Source organism: Pteropus vampyrus, unplaced genomic scaffold, assembly GCF_000151845.1.
Source record: "Pteropus vampyrus isolate Shadow unplaced genomic scaffold, Pvam_2.0 Scaffold45, whole genome shotgun sequence".
Classification (NCBI taxonomy): domain Eukaryota; kingdom Metazoa; phylum Chordata; class Mammalia; order Chiroptera; family Pteropodidae; genus Pteropus; species Pteropus vampyrus.
Genome location: NW_011888826.1, coordinates 1564373 through 1577172, shown reverse-complemented (window position 1 = coordinate 1577172; position 12800 = coordinate 1564373). Strand labels below are relative to the sequence as shown.

The 12800-nt window shown below is 34.8% G+C and overlaps 1 protein-coding gene across 1 annotated transcript in view; it reads right to left on the bottom strand.

The window, feature by feature from the left end:
• The window catches only part of RGS20 (regulator of G protein signaling 20), a 95640-nt gene extending 83737 nt beyond the window's left edge, over positions 1 to 11903 (bottom strand). The window contains exons 1-2 of the mRNA XM_011359201.2: positions 11742 to 11903; positions 8599 to 8784 (exon numbers count right to left, since the gene is read on the bottom strand). Coding sequence (XP_011357503.2) covers positions 8599 to 8784; positions 11742 to 11903 — 348 coding nt within the window. The remainder of the gene's footprint in view (positions 1 to 8598; positions 8785 to 11741) is intronic.
• Between the last annotated feature and the right edge of the window lie 897 nt (positions 11904 to 12800).

Here is a 12800-nt window from a genome sequence, read left to right as displayed (position 1 = left end):
TGGATTTTTGAATGTTGATTTTGTATCGAGAAACTTTACTGTATTTGCTTATTGTTTCTAGCAGTATTCTTGTGCAGTCTTTACGGTTCTCTGTATAGAGAATCATGTCATCTGCAAGTAGTGACAGTTTGACTTCTTTGTTTCCTATTTGGATGCCTTTTATATCGCACTCGGTAGGACCTCCAATGTTATATTGAATAACAGTGGCAATAGTGAACAGCCTTTTCTTGTTCCTGATCTTGGAGGAAAGGTTTTTAGATTTTCACCATTAAGTATAATGTTGGCTGAGTGTTTGTCATAGATGGCCTTTATTATGTTAAGGTACTTTCCTTCTATACCGATTTTGTTAAGTGTTTTGATCATAAATGGATGCCGTATCTTGTCAAAGGCTTTTTCTGCATCTATTGATATGATCATATGATTCATATTTTTAAATTTGTTTATGTGGTGTATCACATTAATTGATTTGTGTATGTTGAACCATCCTTGTGCCCCTGGGATGAAGCCCACTATATCGTGGTTTATAATCTTTTTAATATGTTGCTGTATTTGGTTCGCTAGTATCTTATTTAGGATTTTTGCATCAGTGTTCATGAGATATTGGTCTGTAGTTTTCTTTTTCTGTGTTATCCTTATCAGGTTTTGGTACAGAGTAATATTGGCCTCATAAAATGAGTTGGGAAGTATTGTCTCCTCTTCAACTTTTCGGAAGAGTTTGAGGAGAATTGGTATTAAAGCTTATTTGAATGTTTGGTAGAATTTACTGGTAAAGCCATCTGTTCCTGGACTTTTACTTTTTGGTAGTTTTTTGATGTTTGTTTCAATTTCTATACTGCTGGTTGGTCTCTTTAGATTTTCCAGTTCTTCTTGATTCAGTCTAGAAAGATTGCATTTTTCTAAGCACTGGTCCATTTCTTCCAGGTTATTAAATTTTGTGTTGTATACTTTTTCCTATTATTCTTGTATAATCCTTTATATTTCTGTGGTGTCTGTCATAATTTCTTCTGTTTCATCCCTGATTTTGTTTATTTGTGTCCTTTTTCTTTTTTCTTTAGTGAGTCTAGCCAGGGATTTGTCAATTTTATTAACTTTCTCAAAGAATCAGGTCTTTGTTGCATTTATTTTTTCTATTGTTTTGTTTTCAATTGTATTTACATCTGCTCTAATTTTGATTATTTCTTTTCTAATTTTTTAAGATGAAGCATTAAGTTGTTTATTTGAGCTCGTACTTATTTTTTGAGATAGGCCTGCAATGATATGAACTTTCCTTTTATTACCACTTTTGCAGTGTCCCAAAAGTTTTGATATGTCGTGCTATCATTATTATTTGTTTCTATGTATCTCTTGATCTCTCTTTGACCCAGTCATTCTTCAGTAGCACGTTGTTTAATCTCCATGTGTTTGTGGTTCTTCCTGCTTTCTTTTTATAGTTGATCTCCAGCTTCAAAGCATTATGATCGGAGAAAATGGTTAGTATGATTTCAACCCTCTAATATTTGTTGTGGCTATCTCTGTGTCCCAGTATGCGGTTATTCTTTGAGAATGTTCCATGTGCACTAGAGAAGAATGTAAAATCAGGTGTTTTGGGTTGAAAGGCTCTGTAAATGTCAATTATGCCCAGTTGGTCTAATGTGTCATTTAAGGATGTTATTTCCTTATTGATTTTTTGTTTGGATGATCTGTCCATATCTGACAGTGGAGTATTTAGGTCCCCTAGTACGATAGTGTTTTGGTCTGTTTCTCCCTTTAGTTCTGTTACTAATTGCTTTACATATTTTGGGGCTCCCTGATTAGGAGTATAGATATTAATAAGTATTATATCTTCTTGGTGCATGATCCCCTTTATCATTATGAAGTGTCCCTCAGAATCTTTCTTTACTTTTTTATTTTGAAGTCTATTTGGTTTGATATTAGTACCGTTACTCCCACTTTTCTCTGAATGCCATTTGCTTGAAATATCATTTTGCACTCTTTCACTTTGAGTCCGTATTTGTCTTTGGAGCTGAGATGTGTCTCCTGGAAGCAGCATATGGTTGGATTTTATTTTTTGATCTAATGTACAACTCTGCCTTTTCATTGGTGAGTTCAGCCCATTTACATTTAGAGTGATTATTGAAATATGAGGTTTTCTTATAACGATTTTATGTTTTGTTTTGTTTTTTGTTTTTTGTTTTTTTTTGGTAGCTCGGTGTTTCCATTGTTTCCTTGTCCTTGTGTGTCTGTTTTTTTGGAGGGGGTTCGGTTTTGGGGGTTTTCCCTCTGGTCCTTGTTTTATGTTATATACTTCATAGTTCTGAATCTTTGGTGTGTAGTTACCATTACAAATATATAGAGGATAGTTTTATATGAATCCTCCTCTTTTTAGTCATTGTTGTCTCAATTTGTCCCTATGTATGCTGAACATTCATTACTATTTTGCTACAGCAAATTTCTTCTTATTGTTTAAGCTAATGATGCCCCGTTCTTAGTAAGGGTTGCACTCCTCTAATGGCCTGCTAATCGCCTTCCTCCTAGTTATATATTTTTTCTTGTCATTTTATTTTAGATGAGCTGACCCCTTTCAGTATTTCCTGTAGTGCAGGCCTTGTAGTGGAGATTTCCCTCAATTTTTATATGTCTGGAAAGGTCTTTATTTCCTCTTCATAGCTGAAGGAGGGCTTTGCTGGATACATTATTCCTGGCTGGTAGTTCCTTTCATTTGATAGTTTGAATATTTGATTCCCCTCGTTTCTGGCTTGTAAGGTTTGTGCTAAGAAGTTCAACAATAATTTAATGGGTTTTCCTTTATAGGTTACCATCTTCTTTTCCCTGGCTGCCCTGAGAATTCTTTTTGTCATTGATTTTTGATCATTTTTAATACAATGTGTTTTAGAGAACACCTTTTTGGGGTGAGATAATTGGGTGTTCTGTTGACTTCTTGAATTCCAAGCTCCAGCTCATTCCTCAGATTTCGAAATTCTCATCAACTATTTGTCTGGAAATGCTTTCTAATCCCTACTCCTTTTCCTCTATTTTGAGAATGCCCATTATTCTTGTTTCCTCTCCTGATGATATCAACTAGTTCTTGCATTTCTCTTTCATTATTTTTTATTCTTTGGTTTCTCTCTTCTTCCTTCTGATTTATTTCTAGATTTCTGTCTTCGATATCACTGATCCTTTCTTCCATTTGATTGACTTTATTTCACAAGCTTGCTATTTCAATTTTAACGTCTTTCAGTGTGTTCTTCATCTCTAGAAGTTCTATTTGGTTTTTTTTTTGAGGGTTTCAATCTCCTTGCTAAACAACTCATTCTGCTCATCTAGTTGTTTTTTCAATTCCTGAAATTGTTGATATAAATTGTTTTGGCTCTCATTGAGTTTTTTTCAGAAGTACCATCCCGAATTCTCTGTCATTTAAGTCACATATTTCTGTCTTTAAGCTGATTTTCTGAAGATTTTTCTTTTTTCTTTTTTTTCTGAGTTCCTTGTCACCTTGGTTGTTCATGGTGTTTAATGGACTATTTCTTCACCTGGGCATTAATTGAAGTGTATTTTGCATTTTTTCCAGAAAGATTTATTATATAAAGGTCTCTCTTTAGCCTGTTGCAAAGAAGGTAGTTTTCTTTTGTTTTCCAATAGGTGGCATCTAAGACTATTGGATCCTTGCTTTATATAAAGTCTTAATAATGCTTTTTTTTCCTTATAGATCTTCAATCACACCCGCTACCCTCAGTCTCAGTCCCTGTCGGTGTTAGCGACAGTTTCAGTAATATCTGCTCAGATTCCCCTGGGGCTCCGCAGGTGTTCGGTCTTGGAGGATATGGATGGAGGGGCTGTGGCTCAGCCTTGCGTTTGGAACCACGGCTGGTACTAATCAACTGCGTGTCTTTGCCATCTACACTTCTGTGCCGTCCCCCTTCTCTGCTTTCTGCCCTGATGCCTGGGCATTGCCACCAGTCTCATGGAGCTCATAGCTCTTCCAGGCAGGGCTGTTCAGGAAACCTGCTACAACTTCTCCCCTGCTCCCTCCTCCTGCTGGGAGCTCTGGCTGGGAGAGGCAGCTTTTTTGTTTCTCCCAGTCTACCCCCTGACTTCCAGGATTCTGACCTGTGGTAGGGTAGCTCTTATGCACAGATCCCATGCTCAGATGTACCGATGTGCCGTTTGTGTGTTTTTTTGATGAGTTTTAAATGTTCAGCTTATTGTTGTTTCAAGGGGAGAGATCTGGGGATGTCTCTCACTCTGCTATGTTTCTGACGTAACTCCCCTCCTTTCTTTTATATTAATATCCGAATGTCTTATCTCCAGGTAAAATTTCCTTTTCTAGCTTTTCTTTTTTTGTGATACCTTGCTTATTTTATTTATTTATTTATTTTAGATATGCAACAGCAGCTTAAATATTGTAATGACTATAATGCAGGTATACGTTATTAAAATATTTCCTGTTTCCTACATTAATATGCCATAGTGGTACAGTCAACATCAGTCTACAATAAAGCCATCAGTAGCAGCAGAGGCATTCTAGCTCAGTAGGCAGAATATCCACGCAGCAATGCAGTCATGGGACTGCTGAGATGCCTTATATGGGCTTTCCTCTGAAATGGTAATATCCTCCCCTTGCATAATCAGACTCTCTGGCAACAGTACAGCACCCTGAAAGGTAAGCAATGTTTGAGAATCCTTGGACACCTCCAAGGAAAAATGGGCTAATTACCATATGCCCTACTGCAGTCTGAGTGTGGAGTGACTGGCAACATGCATGAAGCTATACAGAGACATCAGTTTTAGAATCACTACCATTCATGTGTGTACCCAGAAACTCTATGTTTACATTTCCAGAGCAAAAGCAAACTCAGGCTAAGTTAGAAAACTGCATAATGTTATATATTCTTTAACCTGTAATGCTATATATCCTGAATTCTCATTCAAAAAAACATCAGAAGATAAAAGAAACACATTAAAATACTAATTATCTTTGCTAAAACAAATCATTCTGAGGTGCCTGGTGGAGATGTTGACTCTGAAAATATAATTCAGTGGAGAAAACCTAATCTTTAATGTAAAACCCTGAAAGACAATTATTTAAATGTTTAAAAAATTGGCCAACGTGACCAAAACTTGTATTTAAAAATTTTTATTTGTAACTTGGAAGAATAGGACCAATGTGGATTGTTAATTTCAAAGCTGAAAAATCTTTACTTTTAGTGTGGAAAATGAAGATGCCCTTAATGTGCTTTAGTAAGCAAATACTTGGCTTTTACATGATATTCCCAGTGGAGGAGTGAAAAAGTCACATTTTTGTAGACATTTCACTTTATGGTAATTAATGAAAAATAATTGATGACTAAACTCTTTAACTTCAGAAGACTGATTTTTTTCCAAGCCAATTGAAAAGCACAGATATACATTATACATTCTTTATGTATGTATGTATGTAGACAAATCTTTTTAAAAATATATATCCTTTCCTGATGTATAATGGATGCTTTGCTTTTTTTGTTGTTGTTCTTTTTTTTTTTTTTTTTTTTTGTATTCATCTGAGTTTTCTATTAGAAATTAGAGATGAGAGCCGAGTGGATGGTGTTGTGGAGACTGTAGGAGTTTATCGGTACTGTGGTTTCTTCTATGTTTCCCAGACTCCTTTGTGATCAGGTTGGCTGTGCGCCTGGTCTGGTCAATAAATGTTGACATGAGTGGAAGTAATGGGTTCACCTCCTGCTGAGAGAGTTAAGCTTTCTGTGTAACATTCCCACTATCCTTTTCTTGAGCATGCCTCCAGAGCAACCTCGGATCCACAGCATGGCAGAGCCATAAGATGGAAGCAACTTTAGTCCTGGGGGCACTGCTTAAGGGAGAATTGCCTGTCCTACATCAGACTGTGGTATGAATGGAAAATATACTTTTATTTTAGGGGTTTATCTGTTACTACAGCGTGAGCTAACCTACCTGACTGATGTAGATGGGTTGTCTGAGTTAGACTACCAACATTGAGGATCTAATATTTGATATCTGGGGTTTTTGTCAGTCAAGATGAAAATATGTATTTGTTATTCATGAAAACATCGTTCATTTCTTAAATTTTATAAAAATTATATGAGGGATTTTAGCAGTTGCCTTTTGCCACTTATATTTAAATCGATCACCATTTCATTTTTTACTTTGAAAGGCATTAGCTAATATCTTAAATGCTCAAGTTAAGAGAGAGTCCAAATTAGCTGTATAAACAAAATTCTAAAATGATAACAATACCATTTATGACAAGCTGAAGTACCATTTGACTTTATTTTTGTTTTGTTCTTAATGTCACACAGATTGTCTTGGATTCCATTTATTTGTGTATGCTTTAATTTCTTTCTTAAATGTCTTATAGTTTTCAGAGTCCAGGTCTTTCACCTCCTTGCTTAAATTTATTCCTAGGTATTTTATTTTTGTTGATTCAATTGTAAATGGGGTTGTTTTCTTAATTTATCCTTCTGATTGTTCGTTATTAATGAATAGAAATGCGACGGATTTCTGCATGTTAACTTTCATATATCTGATAAGGTATTGATATCCAAAATATATAAGAAACTCATACAATTCAATAACAAAAAAATAATAAACAACCTGATTGCGAAATGGGCAGAGCACATAAAAAGACATTTCCCTAAAGTAAATATACAGATGACCAACAATATGAAAAGATGCTCGACATCACTAATCATCAGGGAAATGCAAATTAAAACCATAATGAAATACCACCTCATCCCAATATAATATTTTATACCAATTATACTTAAATAAAAACCAAAAATAAATAAAAGGCAAAGTTTAATGGAGAGGCCAGTAGCATCTCAACTGGATCACTCTTGACTGCTTGCACCTACTGTTCTACAGGCTGCAACCTGTTTACTTGGGTTAATGACATTGTGGCAGCTTGGATTGCCCAGAGCCAGCAGTACAGTCGATTCCAGGATGCTGGGGGAAGGTGTACTTGTGATTCTTAAAAACTTCCTCAATCCACTTGCCTATGATTCTTGTTAAGCATACCCCTCCAGACAGTTAGAAGTTTGAAGTTATATGGGTATGTGTGTGTGCATGCACACACATATTTTACGTAGACACACACGTACTTATAACATATGGATGTTGTTGTTGCTGTCTTTTCTGCAGTCGTCTCCAAATATTACCTTTTAGAAATCTCTTCTGCACATGTTGCCTACACTTAGATGTCCATTAATTAAGGACTTTTGGCCATGATATCCCATTTCATTCAGGTTCCCTAAAGACCTCATGCTTAGGTGATGATGGAGGGTGTGGAAATCCATGTATTATTTGTTTACATATTTCTGAAAGCTCAAAAGCAAAGGTGAACACACTGCTGCAGAAAAAGTTTCCCCCAAACTTTAAAAAACCCTTTTTTTCTTTTTATGAAAATTAAAGTAGCATCAGGAGAAAGAGTAGATCCAGAGTATTAAAGAGAGAGTTTGAAAATAAATGATTTTTATCAGGGTATGAGCCATGGCACAGGGATAGATGAATTTTTTAGTATTAAAGAAGATGTGGTGCATATATACAATGGAATACTACTCAGCTATAAAAAGATGAAATACTGGTTTCACTCATATGTGGAAAGCAACTAACAAACAAGACAAATTCATAGACACAGACAACAATTTGGTGGTTATCACAGGGGAAGAAGGGTGGGAGACGATGAGGAAGATAAGAGGGGTCAAATATACAGAGACAGGAAATTAGACTTTGGGTAGTGAGCACACAATGCAATATACAAATGATATATTATAGAATTATATACCTGAAACTTATATAATGTTATTAACCAATGTCACCCCAATAAATTAAATAAAAAATGAAATTTATTTGGATAAGTTTACCGTAGTATGATTTTGCAGCATTTAATTTTGAGCTCTGCTCATTGTTTGTTAGACCTTAACAAATGCCCATCCCCCTTCACACCAAATAACCTTTTAAGAGATAGTTCTATTTATAGTTAAGAGGATTTACAGACTTAAATTGTACTTTCTGCAAAGATAAACAAAACACTAAGCAGGAAAATTGACGCTCTTTGGGGGAAATAACGTTATTTAGCGGTAGAAATATACGCTTAGGAAATTTGCCTTAGGAAACTGTGAATTTAGGGAAAATACCCCTTAGCTCCTTAATGTTCCTATGTTTCTGTATTAGTATGCCAGTTTTTTCTGTAGCAATTTTCTGTAGAAAGCAGTTTATAATTTTTCTTTCATTACTATATGGAATATAATCTTTATATCAGTGATAGACATTTAAGGGTTAATAGCAATAACCACAAAATTTGTCTAGGTTTTCTGCTTTTTAAAACATTATCTCCTGAAACAAACAAATAAAAAATAAATAGTCATTTGTCTTGGTAGAGGGAAGCTGTTTGGTTGGAGAAAACTGGACAGATCAGGTAATCATCATCAAAGTTCTAGTTTTTTTCTTGGGGTTGGTTTGAAAACAATTTTGATATTTTGTTAGTAAGATAAAGGGAGCAATGACACTGAAGCTTGCTTGTGGTTTTATATTCTTTCTGTATAAACCCTTTCTTTTTCAAGAAAGGACCATGTATTATGGAGATCGTCTTACCGTGATGCCATGCACAGCCTTGGTGCCGCCTTCATTTTCCACGGTTTGATGAATGCTTGCATTATATCCCTCAGCCCTTGGCAGGGGCAAAAATGGCTTCCCCATGGATGGTCTGGAAAAATGTTTCTGGAAGCGCTCTTGGTTGTCTTGGGAAATCCTGGGCTTGTTTTTATAATAAAGTCTCCAAATGAGTCTTGTAGCCTGATTTTAAAACACCAGGCCAGAGTCCACTCTATTTCTCTTCGTTTGGCTGATGCTGAGCCATCTCTCAGCTGGCTGGGAGCCTCCCTGGAAAGTGACACTAATCAAAGCAAAAGGATTATCTGTTCTGTGGATCAGCAGCTTATCCACAGATCTTTAGTGTTCTATTCCAGGTAGAGCCTCCTATTTTGAATGTCTAGGTATGTTATGACTGCCCTCTACAGGTAGCAAAGTGTTCTTAATTAAAATTTAATCCTAAATCAAAACTGGAAGATATGTTTCAAGCAATATCTTGCTTAGTATATACTGATAAAGGAAATAGATTGCTTGGCAAAATTCTGTATTAGTAGTGTGTGATAGAGAATAGTACTTGACGATCTTGGGCTATTCAGTTGAGAGGCAAATGGTCCACCTAATCTATTTAGGTTTCTTAAAAGATCATTTAATAGCAATCAGCTTTGTGGATAGAGATGTATGCTAAACTCATACCCAAACTTAACATCAAGGATTATCATTCTTTATATTTAGATTATATAGAATTAGTTAAAATGATTTTCTTATGAGGCAACTAGCCATCTAATGATTAAGCCAAAAATTGGCTGCTAACATCATACTTCATATTTGTAAAGTACTTTGTAAATATAAGATTATTAAACAGGGTATAAAAAAGTAGACTATAAAACCTCCTCTAAAGGAGTATATAATGCCTGAATAGCCTCTGCTGGATCTGGGGGCACAGAAGTAAGGGCCCCAGGTGTGTATTACTGTGGACTATGAACTGGAGAAATTTTCTTTTGTAAAATGATCCCAGCTGCTCAAAATTGAGCTATAAAACAAATGCAATCCTTATCAACATCACAGATCCTTTTTTTAAAAAAAATTAAGTTGATTCTAAAATTGATATGAAGTAGTAAGGGACACAGAATATCTAAAACAATCTCAAAAAAGAAGAACAAAGTTAGAGGATTTTCAATTTTTTAATTTTTAATTTTTTTATGAATTGGGGTTATTGTTTAATAAAATTGTATATGTTTCAAATATACAATTCAAAAATATGTCATTTGTATTCTGCATTGTGTGTTCACCACCTGAAGTTAAATTTCCTTCTGTCACCATACATTTCACCCTTTACCCTTACCTACCATCCTTTTCCCCACCTTCCCTCTCGTGACCACTAATCTATTGTTTGTGTCCATGAGTTTGTTTGTTTGCCATGTTTGTTTGTTGTGTTCAGTTTTATGTCCCACCTATACATGAAATCATATGGTTCTTAACTTTTTCTATCTGACTTATTTCTCTTAGTATGATAATCTCAAGATCCATCTCTGTTGTTGCAAGGCTACAGTAATTAAGACTACGGTTCTGGCATAAGGATAGATATAGAAATCAGTGGAAGAGAATTGAAAGTTTGGGAATAAATTCATACATTTATGGTCAGTTGATTTTCAACAAGGTGCAAAGACAATTCAATGGGGGAAAGAATTGTCTTTTCAACAAATGATGCTAGGACAACTGGATAGCCATAAGCATAAAAATTAAGTTAGACAACTACCCCACACCAAATTAAAAAAAAAAACCTCTAAATGAATCATAGACCTAAATGTAAAGCTAAAACTATAAAATCCTTTGACGATAATATTGATAAATCTTCATAACTTTGGATTAGGCAAAGCCTTCTTAGATACTATACAAAAAGCACAAGTGACAAGAGAAGAAAATAGGCAAACTGGACTTTATCAAAATTAAAAACTTTTGTTCTTCAAAGGGCATCATCAAGAAGGTAAAAAGGCAGCCCTCAAAATAGAAGAAAATATTGCAAATCATAAATATTCTTGTATCCAGAATATACAAAGAGCTCTTACAACTAAAAAATAAAAATAAAAATGGGTGTTGTGTCTAAATAGACATTTTTCCAAAGAAGATATACACATGGTCAATAAGCACATGAAAAGATGTTCAATATCATTAGCTATTAGGGAAAGGTAAGCCAAAATCACAATGAGATACCACCTCATATCCAGCAGGTTGGCTTTAATCAAGAAGACAGACAATAGCAAGTGTTAGTGAGTATGTGGAGAAATTGGGACTCTCATACATTGCTTGTGAGACTATAAAATGTTGCAACCATTTTAGAAAACAGTTTAGCAGTTCCTCAAAATGTTTAACATAGAGTTACCATATGATTCAGCAATTCCCTCCTAGATATCTATGAAAACAAGAGAAGTGAAACATATGTTCACACAAAGACTTGCACAAAAATATTCAATAACTGGAAACAACTCACATTCTCATCAACTAATGAACAGATAGATAAAGTGAGGTATATCCATACAATGGAATATTACTCAGCAATAAAAAGGAATAAAGTACTGATATATGTTACAATGTCGATGAACCTTGAAAACATAGAGAAGTGGTTTCCTAGGGCAGAAGGATTTGTGAAGGGAGAGAGAATGATGACAAATGAATAAGAGGTTTCTTTTTGGGGTGATGAAAATGTTATAAAACTGATTGCAGTGATGGTTGCACAACCCTGTGAATATGCTAAAAACTAATCAATTTTACATGTTAAATGGGTACATCGTATGGTACATGAATTTTATCTCAATAAAGCTGTTAGAATTTTTATAAAAAGAAAAGAAACTTTCTAAAGTGACCAAGTGTTTCAGGGTGGAGCTATAAATCTCTTAACAGTTAAAAAAATGTTCCCCAGGGACATTTGAGTGAAGATATGGTTAAACTATCACTGATCTGAGGGGCTTGAAACCTGGTATTTGGTTCTGAACTTTTAGAATGAAAACAGAATAGATGGTATTAGTAGTCTCAAATTGACCCGTGCAGTCTTCAGAGCTGGAAGGGACTATCAAGATCATCTTGTCCTCCTGCCCATTTTATCTTTTTCATTTTGTGAATGAGATATTATGTAGAATTAGATATTATGTAGCTACATGTAGTACTAGACCAGCATTCACATCTCCATACACTGGAGCCAGAGCACATTGCTTTGTGCCACTCTGCAAGCCAAATTGTGTTTCTCTTTTCTCTTTTTCTCTAAGGATGTCATAGGTCCACCAGCATTTTTCTTTTGCTTCCAGTTTCTCAACATCTATTCTCAACATCTTGGAGGAAACATTTTATTTGAATATTTGTTATCTTTACCACTTTCTCTCTCTCTCTCTCTCTCTCTCTCTCTATTTAGGTGTATTGGCATTTTATAGAATTAGTGATTAATTTCTCCCATAGTGTCTATACTTTCGGATTTTAAAATTTATTTATTTTTATTTTTTAATTAAATCTATTGGGGTGACATTGATTAATCAAATTATATAGGTTTTAAGCGTATAATTCACATTTATAATGATTTTTTTCTACTTAAAAGCTATTCTTATGAAAATTCTTTCATCTTAAATTGAATTTGTTAATGACTTTATCTGAATAAGTCTGCCAATAAAATGTTGCACACTCAGTGCTTAAAGAGTCTAGTAAATATTTTTTTTTTTATATTTGAGGTGCGTGTGTGTGTGCATATAGTGGCACAGTATCATTGACTGGCCTTTCCTGGCATTCTGTGTAAATTAAGGTTCCTGGAAATTGTAATGAGAGAAGTTGTATGAAAAAAGAATTTTACAATTTGTCGAAAGTTGAGTAAAGTATTATTGGCAAATACATGTATTTATTTTGCATTATCTCAAAGTTAAGGGACAATTCTTAAAGTGTCAGTGTAACTAACAGGTAGAACTGAGAGAATTGTGTTTAAGAAGAATAAACAAAGGTTAATGGACCATTAATCTATTAAACTCTGACTCAGTTACTAACTCATGAGAGTGATAGAAAACAAATGGATTGACAACCTATTGTGTTAATGGAGTTGAACTATCAGAGAACACTAAATGTGGCAAAGCCTAGTCAACATTCTTCCCTCAGGCAAAGGAGGCTGAAGATGTGTAGATCCAGAGAGGGAAATTCTTACGGAGGCCCATCTCAGAGAGTTATGGAAGACCAAGACTAGGGAGGGT